Genomic DNA, 18,876 nt, shown 5'->3' on the forward strand with positions numbered 1-18,876 from the left:
CACATAGGAAAATTACATCAATCACAAAATGGAGGACAACCATACAATGCCGGGAATGATGGCAAATTGACACTTATTTGGGGGGACACAATTCAATCCATAACATTCACTATAATCATTGGTCTAAACATTTTATTTGCAATAACTCATTTAATCTTTGCAACAAGTCTATGAAATTAGGCACTATAATTATTTCATTTTACAGACAGGAAACTGAAGCACAGTGGTTAAACAACTTGCCTAACATCACATAACTATATCAGTGCCAGTTGAGGTCTGTACTGTCAAAAACCTAAATTGCTTAGAGAAACACCAAAAATTCATATAACAACATATTTATTGTGAGAAGATATGATTCTAATTGGGCAGCTTCACCTGAACATGTCAGGAAGGTACCCCATAGAGGGGACAGTAAAAGCTGGTTATACAGGTCATTGTTTTGTTAACTTCTTGAAAGACAACATCAAGGCACTAGCAGGGTTGACTACGGTTTCAGGGTCTATAGGTTACAGAAATAGACTCACCAAGGACATGCCATACATCCTACAACACAGCTTCTAGTCAGACCCTGGAGTTCATGTTTCTGGAAACTGGCTGCACAAAGATAATTTTCCAAAAAACCCAATGCCTAAGGCAAAATGCTCTCTGCTATGCTGTTAATAAGATATTATTTGAGCTGAAGGTGACTCCAGGGAACCAGTTCTTACAAAGTTCAAAAGGACACCTAAGGGCAGATGGCCTGGGTGGGTCACCCCAATTCTATGAACCCAGAAATCTGGATTCCAGGAGAATCAAAATGGTTTTGTCAGTACCTAGGCAACTGGTGCCAGAGCCAACGGCCTTAAATGTCCATAAAAAATAAAGACCATGAAACCTACCTCACAGAGTTATTTTAAGAATGAAATGCATTGAAATCATAACTTTCAAGTGGTTAATACAAAACCTAGCACCAAGTTGGTATTTTAACAAATGGTACAAGGAGCCCTGGTGGTACAGTGTTTAAAAGCGCTAGACTGCCAATTGAAAGGTTGGTGGTTCGAACCCAGGAATTGCTCCATGGGAGAAAGAAGTGGCAGTCTGCTTCCATTTACAGCCTTGGAAACCCTATGGGGCAGTTCTACTCTCACGTGTAGGGTCGCTGAGTTGGAATCAACTAGACAACAGTGTTTATTTATTTATTTTTGTTTGCCAGGTTAGGACCATTTATTGTACACACACAAAGGTAGTCTCCCATTTCCTTACTCCAGGTTGAGCTATGTGGCCAGTTTCATTTTGAATGTGCAGATAAAAATCTGTTAATGTACAAAAGAACTCTTGATTTATAATAAGCCCACCCAAATGGCTATTTCTTGGCCTGCAGTATGTACAGACTATGCTAACAACAGTTCACCAGGTTTTGGCGCTACCTGGATCCTTAAGGGAGCTTTGAGAATGTAAAAGCTACCTTAAAAACTTTGAATTTTTTCATTGTGATATAGGTGAAAGTTTATAGAGCAAAAACATTAGTTTCTCATTATACTGTTAATACACAAATTGTTTTGTGACACTGGTTGTCAACCCTGTGATGTGTCCACACTCTCCCCTTTTCCATCCCAGGTTCCCGGTTTCCATTCATCCAGTTTTCCTGTCCCTTCCTGCCTTCTTGTTTTTGCTCTTGGGCTGGTGTGTTCATTAGTCTCATATACACGATTGAACTATGAAGCACAACCGTCATGTGTGTTATGGTTGGCTCTAGAGACCTGTGTAATCTTTGGCTGAAGAGTGAACCTCAGGAGTGACTTCAGTACTGAATTAAAAGGGTTTCCAGGGGCTATAAACTTGGGGTTTCTCCAGTCTCTGTCAGAGCAGCAAGGCTGGTGTTTTTTTTTTTCTTTGTGAAATTGAATTTTGTTTTACATTTTTCTCCTACTCTATCTGAGATCTTCTATTGTGATACCTGCCAGAGCAGTTGGTGGTAGCAACTGGGCACCATCTAGTTGTTCTGGGCTCAGTCTGATGGAAGTTGTGGTAGTTGTGGTTCATTAGTCCTTTGAACTAATCTTTCCCTGGTGTCTTTGGTCTTCTTCATTCTCCTTTGCTCCAGCTGGGATGGGACCAGTAGGTATATCTTAGATGGCCTGTCAGAAGCTTTTAAGACCCCAGTTGCTACTTATCACAGTCAGAGGTAGAGTATTTTCTTTATAGGCTATGTTACGCCAATTGAGCTAGATGTTCCCCAAGACCATGGTCCTAGGTCCTCAGCCCTCAGCCCAGCAGCTCAGTCTCTCAGGGCATTTGGATGTGTCTGTGAAGCTTTTTATAGTGAAGCTTCTATGACTTTGCCCTGGTCAAGTTATGCTGACTTCCCCAGTATTGTGTACTGTCTTACCCTTCACCAAAGTTACCACTGATCTACTGTCTAGTTAGTGTTTTTCCCTCCCTTCTATCATAGCCATCAAAGATTATTTCTTTCTGTGTGGAAACATTTTCATGGGTTTTTATAATAATGAAATTTCTTTTTGTTTCTTTTGTTACTGTAGATTTTGTGTTTACTGAGACTTTATGTTTTTCTTCTTTATTTTGAAGAGTAGATTTGTTAACTTTCTTTGTGGTTACCTTGAAATTTATCCTTATCTTTCTAAGTTTGAACCAGTATTTTATTAATTGATATAGCCCTGACATTGTCTTCATTTGAAAGTTCTATATCTACATCATGTATTCCCCCTTTCATTGTTCTGGCATTGTCATCATTTACAGATTGACATCTCTAGTTCCCTGTTTTGAATCTTTTAGTTTTGTTTTATCCTTCAGAGTTCATTACCTGGATCAGTATTTGGCTGATACTGACTTGTGTCCTAGATTCAGGTTGTTGTCTGATGTTGTTGGTTCTCTAAGTGAAGGACTCCCTTTACTAACTCTTTTAAGTTTGGTTTGGTTTTTACAAATTCTCTTAATTTCTGTTTATCTTGAAATGTCCTAATTTTGCCAACATATTTGAGAAAGAGTTTTGCAGGATAAATTAAATTATTCTTAGTTGGAAATTTTTTTCTTTCAAAGTTTCTCCCATTGTCTTCTTGCCTGCATGGTTTCTGCCAAGTAATCAGAGTTTAGTCTTATTGTTTCCTCTTTGTATCTGACTTTTTGTTTTTCTAGAGCTGCTTTCAGGATTCTTTGTCTTTGGTTTTGGTATTATTATGATATGTCTTGGTGACTTTCTTTTGGGGCCTATCCCATATGGGGTTTGCTGAGCTTGGATGGTCAGCTTTTCATCTTTCATGATACTAGGGAAGTTTCCTATTAGCAAACCTTCAATAATCCTCTCTGTGTTTTCCATTTTCTCCCCTTGTTCTGGAACTCCAATCATAAGCAAATTCTTGCTCTTGATTGCATACCACATAGTTCTTAGGTTTTCTTCATTCTTTTCTCTGATTTTTCCTCAAAGTGGCAGCCATAGATTTGTCTTCAATTTCACTGATTCCATCTTCCATTGTTTCAAATTTGCTCCTAAAACCTTTCATTGTGCTGTCCATTTCTAAAATTTTGTTGTTTTTATCTTTTGCATTTCTAATTGCTGTTTTTGTATGATTTGTAATTGTTTATTTATTTTGACATTTTATTCTTATTTTCCTGAATTCTTCTATTGCTTTGTCTGTGTTTTCCTTGATTTTGGCTATAATTTGGTTGCTTTTGTCTGTGTTTTCCATGGTTTTGTCTGTGTTTCCCTTGATCTCTTTCCTAATCTCTTCGAGAGCCCTGAATATTATACTTTTGAATTCCCTATCAGGTAGTTCCAGTGCCTTTTTTCTGCTGGAAGGTCAGTTGGTGCTTTATTCTGGTTGCTTACTGAGCCATTTTGTTCTTTTTTAGATACGTTTTGATACTGTCTGCTGTCTCTGAGACATTTCAGGTATTATTATTATTTTTTTTTTTGACTGCCTGTAGGTTTGTTTATTTTGTCCTGGTGTTTGTTTTGTTTGGTTAAGTTTGGGTGGATGGGTCAGGCATGCTTTGTGTTTACTAGTCTGTGAGCACGATAGTTCTCAAAAGCTTGTCCTGGTATCCAGGGCAGGTCCAGCAGGAAGGGAACGGGTAGAGATGGGTTGTTTGTCTGCAATGTGAACTGGGCTGGGGGCTGAAGCAGGGGCTGCTGCAGTCCAAGGTGAAGTCCTGAGGTGGCGGGGAAGGGCCTGGGGTCCGGGTTGAGTCTCCTCAGGACTGCAGTGGGCTGCAGAAGGGGTCTGGAGCCAGTGGGAACGGGACTGGCATTAGGGCTGGGTTACCTCGGGGCCATGGCAGGCAGTGGAGAAGGACTTGGAGCTGGTGGGAGGGAGAACAGGGTCTGGGTCAGGTCCCCTGGGGGCCATGGCGGGTGCTGGAAGGGGTTTAGAGTCAGTGGGATGGGGGGCTTGGGTTTGTACTGGGTCCCCTGGGTGCTGTGATGGGCAGAGGGAGGGGACTGGAGCCAGTGGGAGGGGGCTGGAGTCCAGGCTAGGTCCCCTGAGTGATGTGACACACAGCGGGAGAAGTCTGGAGCTGGTGAGAAGGGGCCTGGGGTCCGGGCTAGGTTGCCTGGGGGCTGCAGAGGGTGTTGGGAGGGGTCTGGAGCAAGCAGGAGGAGCTTGGGGTCTGGGCTGAGTCCCTTCGGAGCCACAGGCAGCAGCAGGAGGGACCCAGACCTGGCAGGAAGGGGCCTAGGGTCCAGGCTGGGTCCCTTCAGGATTGTGGGTGGTGGAGCAGAGGAGAGAGGTAGGAGAGGGATCAAAGGCAGGGCAGAGGGGGCTAGATGGAGGAGGGCAGTAGGGTAGGTTGGTACTCTGGTTCCTGGCAGTTAGGGTTGCCACAATAGCATGGTTATAGCCGCAATTCACCAGAGGGGTGGAGACTGTAGGAGTGTGTTCCTATGGTTACCGGGTGAGAAAGTCTGGGCTTCTCCTTGAGTTGTAGCCAGCAAATGTGTTCTTACTTAGTTCTGGGTGTGTTCACACCACACCTCTATCTCTTATTGGGACTTTCATGGAGGTACCTTTCTGCGTGCGGGGTTGTTGGCTTTATTCCAAGATAGATTCATGCCACTTGGTCAGGAACCTCCACTCCGTATCTCTATTCCTTCCCTGTTTTCTATCAGCTTCTTCTCCTCCTCAGTGGCTTCCAATCTAATAATTCATTCCTTCATTTAAGGTTCAGGGTTCTAGGATTGACGTCTGCATCTGTTTTTCTTGTTTTTACAGGTTTTTGGTGCAGTGAGATGGCTTAGTGTATCTGACTAGTCTGCCATCTTGGCTCTACCCAAAACTTTTGAATTCTTAAGCCCAGTTAATCTCACATCCCTATTATTTTGGTCCCTATCCATAAATGTAGGCCTTTGTATTCATTTATCCTTCCTTGAATCTCACCCCATATGGCTCTGTTTCTGTTCCTCTGGCTTAGGTGACCATAGCCCCCAACTCTCAATTTTTTTTTTACTATAGCTTCTGAAGCATGCAATCCCTAGTGAACAAACTATTCTACATGATTAACCGGTTGACACAATGTTCCCTCTACCATTTATTTTAATGGATATTGGGTTGTCCCCTTGAGGATATGTCTATAAAGCTAATTATCCTTTATCTCAGTATTATTCATATTCTCCAGGCTTCACGATACTGTTTCTAAATATTGGTCCTATACTCTCCTATTGAGCCCCCTGCTGCTGTCTAACTTTGGAACCTAGCTCACACCCCTGCTCTCTTCCCTAAACCCTAGTATAAACCTGGATGGACACCCTTGCTTTTCTCAGTTCCTTGACATTCTAGACACATGGCCACACTATGGACTTTGTCATCACCTGGAACTGTTCCATCTCTGAAGTTTTAAATTCCAATATTACACTCTGACTATAAATATTTATCCTTCTAGTTTTCTCGCTCCCTTAAATATATGCATAGATGTTTTTAAATCTCATTAAGACCTTCCATCCCTTAATACCTTCATTTTCTCCTAGTCTATCAAAGTCCTCATTATTGACCATCTGAACAACTCTTTGATAAGCATCTTTGACTCTCTTATTTGTTCTTCAAATGCACCTCACCAGCTGCTCTTTGGGAAAAACGTATGGCAGTCTGCTTCTGTAAAGGTTTACAGCCTTGGAAACCCTATGGGGCACTTCTCCTCTGTCCTATAGGGTCACTATGAGTCAGAATCAACTCGATGGCAGTGGGTTTGGTTTCGGGTATCAAATTCCTTATTACAGACCATTCAAACACTTCTTTGATAAGTATCTTCTACTGCACCTTGCTGCAAAACAGCTAGCATTGTCTTAGTTGTTCCTACCCCTGGATGTTATCAGGAGGGACAAGTCCCTGGAGAAGGACATCATGCTTGGTAAAGGAGATGGTCAGTCAAAAAGAGGAAGACTCTCAATGAAATGGACTGACACAGTGGCTGCAACAATGGGCTCAAGCATAGCAACAATTTTAAGGATGGTGCAGGTCGGGCAGTGTTTTGTTCTATTGTACACAGGGTCACTATGAGTCAGAACCGACTCAAGGGCACCTAACAACAACACCTCTTGGATGGCCAAGCAATGCCTAAGAACAATCACGCATTCATGCATATTAGCATAAACACAAATTCATTCTTTTAAACTTCAGTTTGGTCCTCAGTGATTTTTTTTTTTAATTTGCCCTTGGTCAACTTCTTCTATTTCCCTCAATGACTTTTCCAAACTTGTGCTTGTCTCCTATTATTTTCAACCACTGCCCTGTCCCACTCAATCCATCCTCCCCAAACAATCTTCCTTTTTAATATGGAGATTACCAGTCAGCATGTACCTCTACTTTCTGTTTCTATATCTGAAAACATCTATACCTATTCTTACCTAGTTTCTTCCAAACTTAAGAGGTGTCCTTGTCACACCTCTTAGAGGAACTTGCTTAATCTTTTCCTATCTCTGCTAGCTTCACCATCTCCTCTAATGTCCTCTGGGTTTATATAACATCTTATACCTTAAAAATAAAGCCCTCCATTCATCACACTTCCACTTCTAGGAATTACTCAATGTTTCCTACTTTTTTCACGCAAATGTCTTGAAAACAGAGAATACATTGGCTCTCTCTGGTTTTTCATCACCCACCATTCAGGCTTGAATCTATGGTTTGTTTCATGACCTACCACTCTACTTAAATTGATCTAGCAAAGCTTAACAAAGCATTTTACTTGCCAAATCCAACGAGCATTTTTCAATCCTTTCCTTGTGTACCTGACAATTTCCCCTCAATTTTAGAAATGTTTACTCTTTTGGCTCACGTGATGTTGCTGCATAGCCCTTCTCCTGGCATTATGCCTTTCTGGTCACTTTTCCCTCAGCTCATGCCTACATATTTTACTTCATCAGCTGCTATTTTATTCCACCAAGAGTTTGTTCTTGATTGTTCCAAAATTTGTTTAATTAAATACCATGTATGCCAATAAAATATGAAAAGGAAGAATTGAAACAGAGCTGCACTTTTGGAAAGACTGATTTAGATGAACTGCTTCAAAAAGCAGCTGCCAAATTAAGCATTAGCATGAAGACTGAAAAAGACTGTGGAAAAAAAATTAAAACAGTATTTGAGAAATGGTACCTGTTTCTTAAAGGAGGTGCCTTTGGAATTTTGAGCCAGACACTTCTTCATTGTCCAGGACTGTTCCACACATTGCGTAATGTTTATAATCCCTGGATCCTACCTACTTGAATGCATTGGGTTTCTTTTGTGTATGGACTTGGTTTTATAATTCTGCCAAAAATTAGTGGCTGTGCCACACAGTCTTGCAAAGGATTGGTTAATTACTATCCAAACAGGGGCCTGAAAATCCACCTAACAGGATTGAGCCCCTTGTGGTCCAGCTCGAGGATTGGTCAGTTTTGCCATCCCGTTAAGCTTACACAAGAGACCAGCAGATGGCTACAGTGGGCTTGCTGGCCCAGAGAAAGAGCTGAACACCTTCAGGAAGGAGGCTTGCTGATGGAGTGGGGTGCCTCCATGCCTTTGCTGGCAGAGCTAAAAGAGCTGTAAAACTTGCCTGAGCAGGGCAGAGGCCTAGATGGGCTCAGTTGCGCTAACAGCGGAGGGGAGGCCAAAGGCAGAGAAGGGTGTGCGCTCAGCTGAGAGAAAGGTCCTCATCTAGTACAACAGAGAAGGAGCTGAGAACTGTCCTGTTTGACAAAGTTGATTCTGTCTCTTGAGTTGTATTCTGTTACTTCCAAGTTAATCCTGATCCTGAGCTGTAGCCTGTTACCTTCCTAATATGCCACATAACTGCAAGTATGGTCTGTGAATTCTGTGTGGCCACTGTAAAGAACTATTGAACCCAACAAAGAAGTAGAGGGTGCTGTGGGAGGAACAGCTGGTGTTAGGAATGGTAAAAAAGTTGGAGAGTGGAGGTATGTTTGACCTCCGCCTCATAGGAACCAGCTTTTTGTTGATCCTGATTCTTATCCCTCAGGGATCTAGACAATCAGACACTACATTAAAAAACCAAACCCACTGTCCTCAAGTGAATTCCAACTCAGTGATCCTACAGAGTAAAACTGCCCTATAGGGTTCCAAGGCTATAAATCTTTATGGAAGCAGGCTGCCCTATCTTTCTCCCACAGAGTGGCTGGTGGGTTCAAACTGCTAACCTTTCAGTTAGCAGCTGAACCTACTCTGTTGTTACGACAACTAAAAAAGATTTTCAGAAATTTCCAAGGAGGTAGTATCACCCCTAGTTGAGAAATAATGACAGACGGATTCTGCACTCAGACTTCTTTGCAGGTATCTTAACTTCTTGTTTTTCATTAAAGAAATAAACTAGAAACAGTAGAAAATGTATTACAGATGTGGTTTATACAAAAAAAGACTATCAGAAACAGCAATTAGCAAACCCACAAGCAAATACAGCCATGACCCTTGTTGTGGATTGAATTGTGTCCCTCCAAAATGTGTGCTGTAAATCCTAACCTCTATGCTTGTGGTTATAATCCCATGTGGGAATGAGTTGTCTTTTTATGTTAATGAGACAGGATTAGCATAGGCTGTGTCTTGAGTCAATCCCTTTTGAGATATAAAAGAGACTGAACAGCAAACAAAAGCAGCAGAGATATCCGTAAGAGAGATGTCAAGATGCATGAAGATCTCCAAGTACCCAGCAGGCAGAAGCTGAAGAGACAAGGACCTTCCTCCAGAGCTGAAAAAGAAAGCCTTTCCCTAGAGCCAGTGCTCTGAATTTGAACTTTTAGCCTCCTAAACTATGAGAAAATAAAATTCTGTTTGTTAAAGCCACCCACTTGTGGTATTTCTGTTATAGCAGCACTAGATAACTAAGACAACTCTATATCAATAAACATTTTTAAGCTAAATAAAGTGTTTAAGATATTTAGATATCTTTTTATTTGCTGCTGCTGTGACTAAACTTCCAGTTCACTGTACTGAACTTCTTTTAGGCATATTTTCTGAGAGCTGTCATAATTCTATATGACATTTATTCCATGTTCAAACATTCAGTGTCCTTGTAGCTTTAAGTATTTAGAAGTTGTCAACTTAAAAAAAACTTCAAATAAAAACTCATTATAGAAATAATCCACTATTCTAAATTAATTTTAAAGAGGAAACTGTCATTAAAAAGAGAGATCCATGTTACTCAGTAACACATTTATCCTGAAGTTGAAACTTTTTAAAACAATATATCCACTATTAAAACACAGTGACAATAAAATAGTTTTCAATCTAATATTAAAATATCTTAAGTATAAACTGCACAATATAAGCCATAATTTTTAAAACAACAGGCAATAGTCTTCTGTAACTGACTGGAGAACACATACATTTTTGGTCATAAAAGCGTATCAACTGACATAATGTAGGGATTACAACTGATGTCACAAAACAATTTGTGTATAAATTTTTGAATGAGAAACTAATTTGCACTGTAAACTTTCACATACAGCACAAGAAAACTGAAAAAAATCTTATCAAAAGGTCTTGCTGACCTTTCTCTTACCTCTACAAGCAATACAAATATTCTGGCCCTCAAACAATAGACAAGTTATTTTTTTAAATGTAGTTTGTATCAGAAAGATTTGTAAAACTGAGAAGACCTTCATCTCTAACCAGTATAGAGATGTAATATCACTAAATTTTAGTAAAATTTACTAAATGTTTCCACAGGTGACAAGTTAGAAATTGTTTATTTAATCACTAAAATCAAAGATCTGAATAATACAGCATAAGGGACTAAAGCAGATTGTCAAAACCATTCGTTAATTGGCTTCTCTGAAAAAATTCTAATTACTATAGATGCTCCCATTGTTTCTAAAATAAAATAGCAATGAGGAGACTAGATACAGTATTTTATTTCCAGAAAATGAGTTCAATTGCTTTCCTAGCAGTCTCAAAAGAAATTCAAGTAGATAAACTGATATTAATATATTAATGGATAAGAAGATCTGTTCCAGATTTTGAAGTCAATTAAAACAAACAAACAAACAAAAACCATACCCATTGCCACTGAGTTGCTTCCAACTCATAGTGACCCTCTGTGACAGAGTAGAACTTCCCCATATGGTTTCCAAGGAGCACCTGATGGATTTGAACTGCTGACCTTTTGGTTAGCAGCCGTAGCTCTTAACCACTATGCAACCAGGGTTTCCAAAGTCAATATTGTCTGTGTGCATACACACACACACACACACACACACATATATCTGGATATATTTATATGAATATATATATATGTATGTATATATATATATATACACACACATATAAATATATACATGGATCGCTGGGTAGTGCAAACGATTAAGAGCTCGACTACTACATTGGTGGTTTGAACTCACCCAGAGCACCTCAGAAAATAGGTCTAGCAATCTGCTTCTAAAAGGTCACAGCCTTGAAAGCCCTATGGAGCAGTTCTACTCTGCATATACAGGGTCCTCATGAGTCAGAATCTACTCCATGGCAACTAATAACAACACACACACACCCAAACCCACACGGTTTTTAAGTCTTGAATAAAGAGATGAAACATGCAAATTACAATGAATGGAAGTAAACAAAGCAGAAATATAATCAAATTTAAAAATAGAACATATTTTATAGTATTTATTGCATGTGAGTACATCCTTTAGGGGTTTTCATTTATACTTGGGTTAGGAATACTTACGTACCTGATTTTGCTATGTGAGCAAGCTTTTCCCTTGAGCCAGGTTACAGACTCTGCTCAGAGGCATGTGAACTGGTTCTCCCGCCATGCTTTATTCGTTTACGCGTCCTGAAGTTTATGATTTATGATTTATCTCTTTCTGAGATTTATGCTCTGAGTACTCTCTTATCAAATGTTCTTCCATTGAAATGTTTTAAAATTACCCTTATTTTGTGTAAAAATAATTATTCAATGAACTGGAGAGTTACTGACAATTCAGGCTAATTTGCATGGTATCCAGGCAACTTAGAAAATAGCAATGCCGCTATCAAAGCTTTAGGAATTATTACATTTCACTAGAGAAATGTTTGTATACAGTACATAACTACAAATTCACAGTGTACAATTACACATACTTCAGTATACTTTTCCATTCCATTGTATTATTCATAATGGAGATTAATGATTGTTTAAATTAAATTTTTGCCCCTGAGCAGAATTCTGGGATCAATTATACTCTTACAATAAGGGATAAATAAGTAAATTCAAAAAACAGGAAAGACCTTCATAAATAGTTTGCATTGCCATCCCCTCTTTACCTATTTATCTACAACGTATATATGGAGAGACTGAGAGAGAGAGAGAGCAAGAGCTAGCACATAAGCCCTGGTAGCAAGTGGTTAGAGTGGTTAAGCGCTCAGCTGTTAACCAAAAGGTTGGTGGTTCGTACCCATCAGCCACTCCATGGGAGGAAGACGTGGCAGTCGGCTTCCGTAAAGATTTACAGCCTTGGAAGCTCTCTGGGGCAGTTCTTCTCTGTCTTATACGGTCGCTATGATTCAGAATTGACACAATGGCAATGGAGTTATATGTGTATATATATATAAATATATATATATATATACATACACACACACGTATACACATGTATATACATGTATACATCCCTATATGTATATACGTACACACACATATACTTTCTCCAAACTCCTAAATCTACTACTAAGCACTTGTACTTCATGACACCTTTGCTAGTCACCAGATATACAGCCACTTATCACCTGGGTCTAGAAAAAAAAAAAAAGTGAATATTTATTACTGACAGAAATTTCTGAATGAACTGCAAAGCTGAGTTAAATAAGAGGGCTGAGATCACAGGGACCCAGAAATCAGAGTGCTAAATCCAGTTTTCCAAAGCAGCAATAATCCCATTGAGAGTACAGTACTGAACACTAGTTTTCAGTATACTTACGGTAGCCACATTTTTTACAGCCTGCTCTGACATTGTCCTTGTTGCAACCTGAAACATAATTGGATAACGTTTAAAGAGGTATATAAACAAGTAAAAACAAAAATTTCATCACATGAAAAAACCAAGAAAAGCAACTGTTGTAGAATTTATTTCTTTAAAAAACATAAAAACCAATCCTTACCCAACTCAGTAATACTATTATGATTATTAGAAATCAATGAAAATACTAATTTACTCAAATTATTTCCTTTGACAAATACTTCAAAAACATATTTTTCTCTAATTCAACAGAAATACAGTATGAAAGCCAAGATCTTAAACATCCAGCAATCTACAATGTTGAGAAAGAAACTCCAAGGTACTGTGGGTTTTCCCTCAAATATAAAATAATTAGTTTACTAGATATGTTGGTATATGTGTACAACCAGGTTAGCAAATGTTTTTCTGCCTTCCATTAGGGAAAAAAAAAAAAAAAAATCTCACTTTCTTAGAAAAATTTCAGAAAAATCACTTTGCTAGGTATGAAAAGAAACATCTAAATTCAGCACTCAAATTTTGTCAAGACACATGCAGGTAATGTTGAAGATATAAATACCAGAGGTCAAACATTTAGTTAAAACTTTGATTTTAACCTGCAATAATGGCTTCGACCCACCATTCAGAGGCACAGGACAGTATTATTTTATTTTCTTAATGAAGGATGTTGAACTCTTAAACCCTTCAAATGGGGATATCACACCAACTTAATTATAAAGTACGTAGACTGCAAACATAAACCGTGCTTATTTTAAAAGAAAAACAATTTTAAAATAATTTCTTTAAGGTTATGGAGTCAAAACATCTTTAGTCATTTTTCTCCTAATGTTAATTTCACTTTAAAAATACACGCTATAGAGTTGTTCTAGTAAAAATACAGTCAATTCTGTTATAATTCTTGTTACGAAAACGCAAATTTGCTCCAACATGACTTATCTATTAGGGAACAATTTGAGCATAACGTGAATTTTGTCCATGAAAAATGTAGGTGCACGTAGAAGGTGCACGTAGACAACAGCACCCAGCTAAGCCGAGCCTCATAGGAATACACAAAAAACTCCAAAACATCTCCAGCTACCTCAGGTTCGCTGCATGTTGTGAGCAGAACCCATCCACATCTGGTGCTACAACTTTCTGACAAAAAGCAGGTGATGCTCCAAGTGGATCAAAGACCTAAACATAAAGACTAAAACGATAAAGATCATGGAAGAAAAAATAGGGACAACCCTAGGAGCCCTAATACAAGGCATAAACAGAATACAAAACATTACCAAAAATGACGAAGAGAAACCCGATAACTGGGAGCTCCTAAAAATCAAACACCTATGCTCATCTAAAGACTTCACCAAAAGAGTAAAAAGACCACCTACAGACTGGGAAAGAATTTTCAGCTATGACATCTCCGACCAGCGCCTGATCTCTAAAATCTACATAATTTTGTCAAAACACAACCACAAAAAGACAAACAACCCAATCAAGAAGTGGGCAAAGGATATGAACACACACTTCACTAAAGAAGATATTCAGGCAGCTAACAGATACATGAGAAAATGCTCTCGATCATTAGCCATTAGAGAAATGCAAATTAAAACTACGATGAGATTCCATCTCAGTCCAACAAGGCTGGCATTAATCCAAAAAACACAAAATAATCAATGTTGGAGAGGCTGCGGAGAGATTGGAACTCTTATACACTGCTGGTGGGAATGTAAAACGGTACAACCACTTTGGAAATCTATCTGGCGTTATCTTAAACAGTTAGAAATAGAACTACAATACAACCCAGAAATCCCATTCCTCGGAATATACCCTAGAGAAACAAGAGCCTTCAAACTAACAGATATATGCACACCCATGTTTATTGCAGCTCTGTTTACAATAGCAAAAAGCTGGAAGCAACCAAGGTGTCCATCAACAGATGAATGGGTAAATAAATTGTGGTATATTCACACAATGGAATACTACGCATCGATAAAGAACAGTGACGAATCTGTGAAACATTTCATAACATGGAGGAACCTGGAAGGCATTATGCTGAGCGAAATTAGAGGCAAAAGGACAAATATTGTATAAGACCACTATTATAAGATCTTGAGAAATAGTAAACCTGAGAAGAACACATACTTTTGTGGTTACGAGGGGGGGAGGGAGGGAGGGTGGGAGAGGGTTTTTTATTGATTAATCAGTAGATAAGAACTGCTTTAGGTGAAGGGAAGGACAATACTCAATACAGGGAAGGTCAGCTCAAATGGACTGGACCAAAAGCAAAGAAGTTTCCGGGATAAAATGAATGCTTCAAAGGTCAGCGGAGCAAGGGCGGGGGTTTGGGGACCATGGTTTAAGGGGACTTCTAAGTCAATTGGCAAAATAATTCTATTATGAAAACATTCTGCATCCCACTTTGAAATGTGGCGTCTGGGGTCTTAAATGCTAACAAGCGGCCATCTAAGATGCATCAATTGGTCTCAACCCACCTGGAGCAAAGGAAAATGAAGAACACCAAGGTCACACGACAACTAAGAGCCCAAGAGACAGAAAGGGCCACATGAACTAGAGACCTACGTCATCCTGAGACCAGAAGAACTAGTTGGTGCCCAGCCACAATCGATGACTGCCCTGACAGGGAGCACAACAGAGAACCCCTGAGGGAGCAGGAGATCAGTGGGATGCAGACCTCAAATTCTCATAAAAAGACCATACTTAATGGTCTGACTGAGACTAGAGGAATCCCGGCGGCCATGGTCCCCAGACCTTCTGTTGGCACAGGACAGGAACCATCCCCGAAGACAACTCATCAGACATGAAAGGGACTGGACAGTGGGTGGGAGAGAGATGCTGATGAAGAGTGAGCTAATTATATCAGGTGGACACTTGAGATTGTGTTGGCATCTCCTGTCTGGAGGGGGGATGGGAGGATAGAGAGAGTGGGAAGCTGGCAAAATTGTCACGAAAGGAGAGACTGGAAGGGTTGACTCATTAGGGAGAGAGCAAGTGGGAGTACGGAGTAAGATGTATGTAAACTTATATGTGACAGACTGACTTGATTTGTAAATGTTCACTTGAAGCTCAATAAAAGTTAAAAAAAAAAAAAAAAAAGCAGGTGATGGCAGGAACTACATCTCAGTAGCTTACATGCTGTAACTCTTTGGTACCTACTTCCCATAAGCAAACTGCTGGCCTTTTTCGAGGTAAAATGTCATATTTATTTTAACCTTTATTTATTTATTTGGTAACCTTTTAATATGTGTAAAACTGTGCTGATATTTTTATTAGTTTTTTTTTAAATGTCACTCATGAAGTTTTCGAGTACTGTGCCCCTAATCTAATCTTTCCCCATAAACCCCATGTTTTTTAATGCAGGAACATATAGGTCTTGTTATAGCAGAATACAACTGGATTAAGAACAAAAATTGAGGTTCTTTCACTATGAAAAATACTGCATGTGGGAAAAAAAAAGCTCAGGGAATCCTGGTCAATTTAAGTCTGTTTCCACAGAAACTGTAGATACTGATTAAATACTGAACAAAACTCTGTTGAATGCACAATTACTGATCCTACAACAGGCTAAAAATGCCATCATGAACAGCTCTGGAATAATCTCATCTCAGCATGTATTAAAACGGAACTCATTTATCATTGAAGGCCAGCAAAGAAAAAAAATCAAATACATGGAAACTGAAAAACTCCTTGCTTAAAAACTACTGGGTTATAGAAGAAATCAAGGACAGAATAAAGAAATTCATAGAATCAAATGAGAATGAAAACACATCTTACTAGAACCTTTAGGACACATTTATCATTAAAGGCACTAATAAAACTCAACTATCTCATATTTTTAGAATAAACGAAATAGAAAACTGTTTCTGGGTAGGTCACCTTCTTTAACAAAGTTGTAACTTAAACATTAAAGGGAAATATAACAAAAAACAGTTGTCAGGAGGGATCAGTCTCTGGAGAAGGACATCATGCTTGGCAAAGTACAGGGTCAGAGGAAAAGAGGAAGACCCTCAACGAGGTGGACTGACACAGTGGCTGCAACAACAGGCTCAAGCATAACAACGATTGTGATGATGGCACAGGACGGGGCAGTGTTTTGTTCTGTTGTGCATAGGGTCGCTCTGAGTTGGAACCGACTTGACAGCACCTAACAACAACAACATAACAAAAACTCTAAATAAAGTAACTCCATATCAACTATTTCCTCCCCAGCCTTTGTTTAAATTAAAATTTCAGCTTCATTCATCTATAATTTTTATGAGTTCATGGTCAACTGAGTGCTTCTATCTGGGACTCTGAATCTGAGCAATTGGCACAATAAATCTGAGACAAGTGACACAATGAAGTGGGAACGGTGAATTCATTTTGCTAGGATCCTGTTCCTAATGGTAGCGATGCCAGTGGCAGCAGCAGCCCTAAACTGGTCTGCGTCTTGCCAGGGCCTTGGCTATGGGTTCCCTTGGTCTTGCCTATTTTCTGTGCCTATTTTTTCCAGTCTTTGCTTAGCTTTTCTGAGCTCCCTGATATCTTTCCTTTTCTGCTTAAATTAACCATTCAGTTTCTATTGTTTGAAACAAAAATCTTGGCCAATACAGTGGTACTCAAAATTCATGTCAAAGTGAGTAGCAAGACTATGTCGTGAAGCCCTTACTCAGCTGAGAAGTGATTCACTTCCCCATTTTGTTTGCTGTGGCTGTTCACAGTACTACAGCACCACGGTTCCCCTCAAAGTTTTCCTTTCTAAACATGACCTGTAATCCAAAAACCATTAAAGACTTGTAAATTTTACTGCATAGAAAAAATCTAAATACAGAGATCACCAAAAGCAAACTCAAAGACACATGAAAACTTGGAAAGAAATATTTGCAACGCATTGCACTAACAAAGGGCAATTATTCCTACTTTATAAAACCCAGCAAATCATTAAAAAAAATACTACTAACCAATAAGAAACAAAATAGGCCATGGATTTGAACAGATAGACCACAGGAAACAGAAATGACTCTGAAACATATGCAGAAATAATCTTGTTCCTAATAAGCGAAATGCACATTAAAAACTATACTGGGATTCCATTTTCAGCTGTCAGAGTAGCAAAGGTGAAAAGGTTCAAGAGGATGTCAGGGATGTACTCCTGCATGTTGCTAGTAGAAGCATAAACTGGTACCTGTGCAATGGAAGGCAAACTGACCAAATCTATCATAACTATAAAGGCATATACCCTTTGACACAGCTGTTACACACCTGGGAATTTATCCTCCCAATTTAGTTGCACAAAAGCACAGACTTATGCACGAAGTTATTCACTGCAGCATTGTATGTATGAATAAAAAAGTGGATGGACCTCTGAAACTACTGTCCTGAGATAATCTTTACATCTTAAACCAAAAACATCCCCTGAAGTCTTCTTAAAACCAAGCAATAATTTAGATTAACTAGTAAAGAATGTTTGCCTTGAGCACTGTGCTCTTTCAAGGTACCTCTATACGGGATCAAACTGACAACAGCAAATCAAAAGATTAGATGGGAAACTTAGGGGCAGTGAGTTTATATTAATGTGGGAGGAACAACTCGGAAAAGGAGGTGAGAATGGTTGCACAACTCGAAGAATGTAATCTATATCACTGAATTGTACATGCGGAAACTGCTGGGGTATGTTTTGCTGTGTATAGCCTCAACAAAAGCAACAAAATAAATAACAAACAAATGAACAAAAAACTTAAAGTATAAACCAGGATCGAATGGTTTAACCACAACAATAACTATTCCAAATTGCCACAAATTTAAATTCAACCTACTTTGTTCACTTTAAATTCCATGGATTTCATAACTTCCTCTCTGGCTGTCTTTAAAGTAACAAAAAAAAAAGAAACATAATAAAACTCGTTCTCTTCTAAATGTTAAAAAAAAAAAAAAGAGTGGAAATAATTTCAATATTCAGATAAGAGACTGGCTAAATACACAATGGTATGAAATGCAAGGATGGTCTTTATTTAATGAAATGCTACCATCGTTTACACATATAAATATCTCTGTAAGGATACATACTGGTTCACTGAGAAAGGAGAACTGGGTCTCAGAAGAGAAAGAAGTGAATGGGAGACATGTCACTATATATCTTCCGGAAACCTCTAAAAGTTTGAAACGTGAATTAATTACCTTTCAAGAACTAAACCTTCTTCAAACAAGCACGTAAAACCTCAAATACTAAATTTGTATTTGTAAATTCTTCAGAAAAGCTACATTGCAGATTTTCAATAAAATTTTATTAACTGATGATTTCAAGAACAGATTTTAGAGGTCTTCATTTCTTGATTTGCTAAATATTAAGGGCTTACAGTAAATCTATTATTTTTTAAAACAACTTGGGTGGTAGGGAAACCTTGGCAGAGTAGTGGTTAAGTGCTATGGCTACTAACCAAAAGGTCAGCAGTTCAAATCCACCAGGCGCACCCTGGAAACTCTATGGG

General features: G+C 38.9%; 1 protein-coding gene across 1 annotated transcript in view; it reads right to left on the bottom strand.

The window, feature by feature from the left end:
* SREK1IP1 (SREK1 interacting protein 1) overlaps positions 1-18,876 on the bottom strand; it is a 48,573-nt gene that overhangs the window by 20,448 nt on the left and 9,249 nt on the right. The window contains exon 3 of the mRNA XM_049864613.1: positions 12,374-12,421. Coding sequence (XP_049720570.1) covers positions 12,374-12,421 — 48 coding nt within the window. The remainder of the gene's footprint in view (positions 1-12,373; positions 12,422-18,876) is intronic.

Source organism: Elephas maximus, chromosome 2 (assembly GCF_024166365.1).
Source record: "Elephas maximus indicus isolate mEleMax1 chromosome 2, mEleMax1 primary haplotype, whole genome shotgun sequence".
NCBI lineage: Eukaryota > Metazoa > Chordata > Mammalia > Proboscidea > Elephantidae > Elephas > Elephas maximus.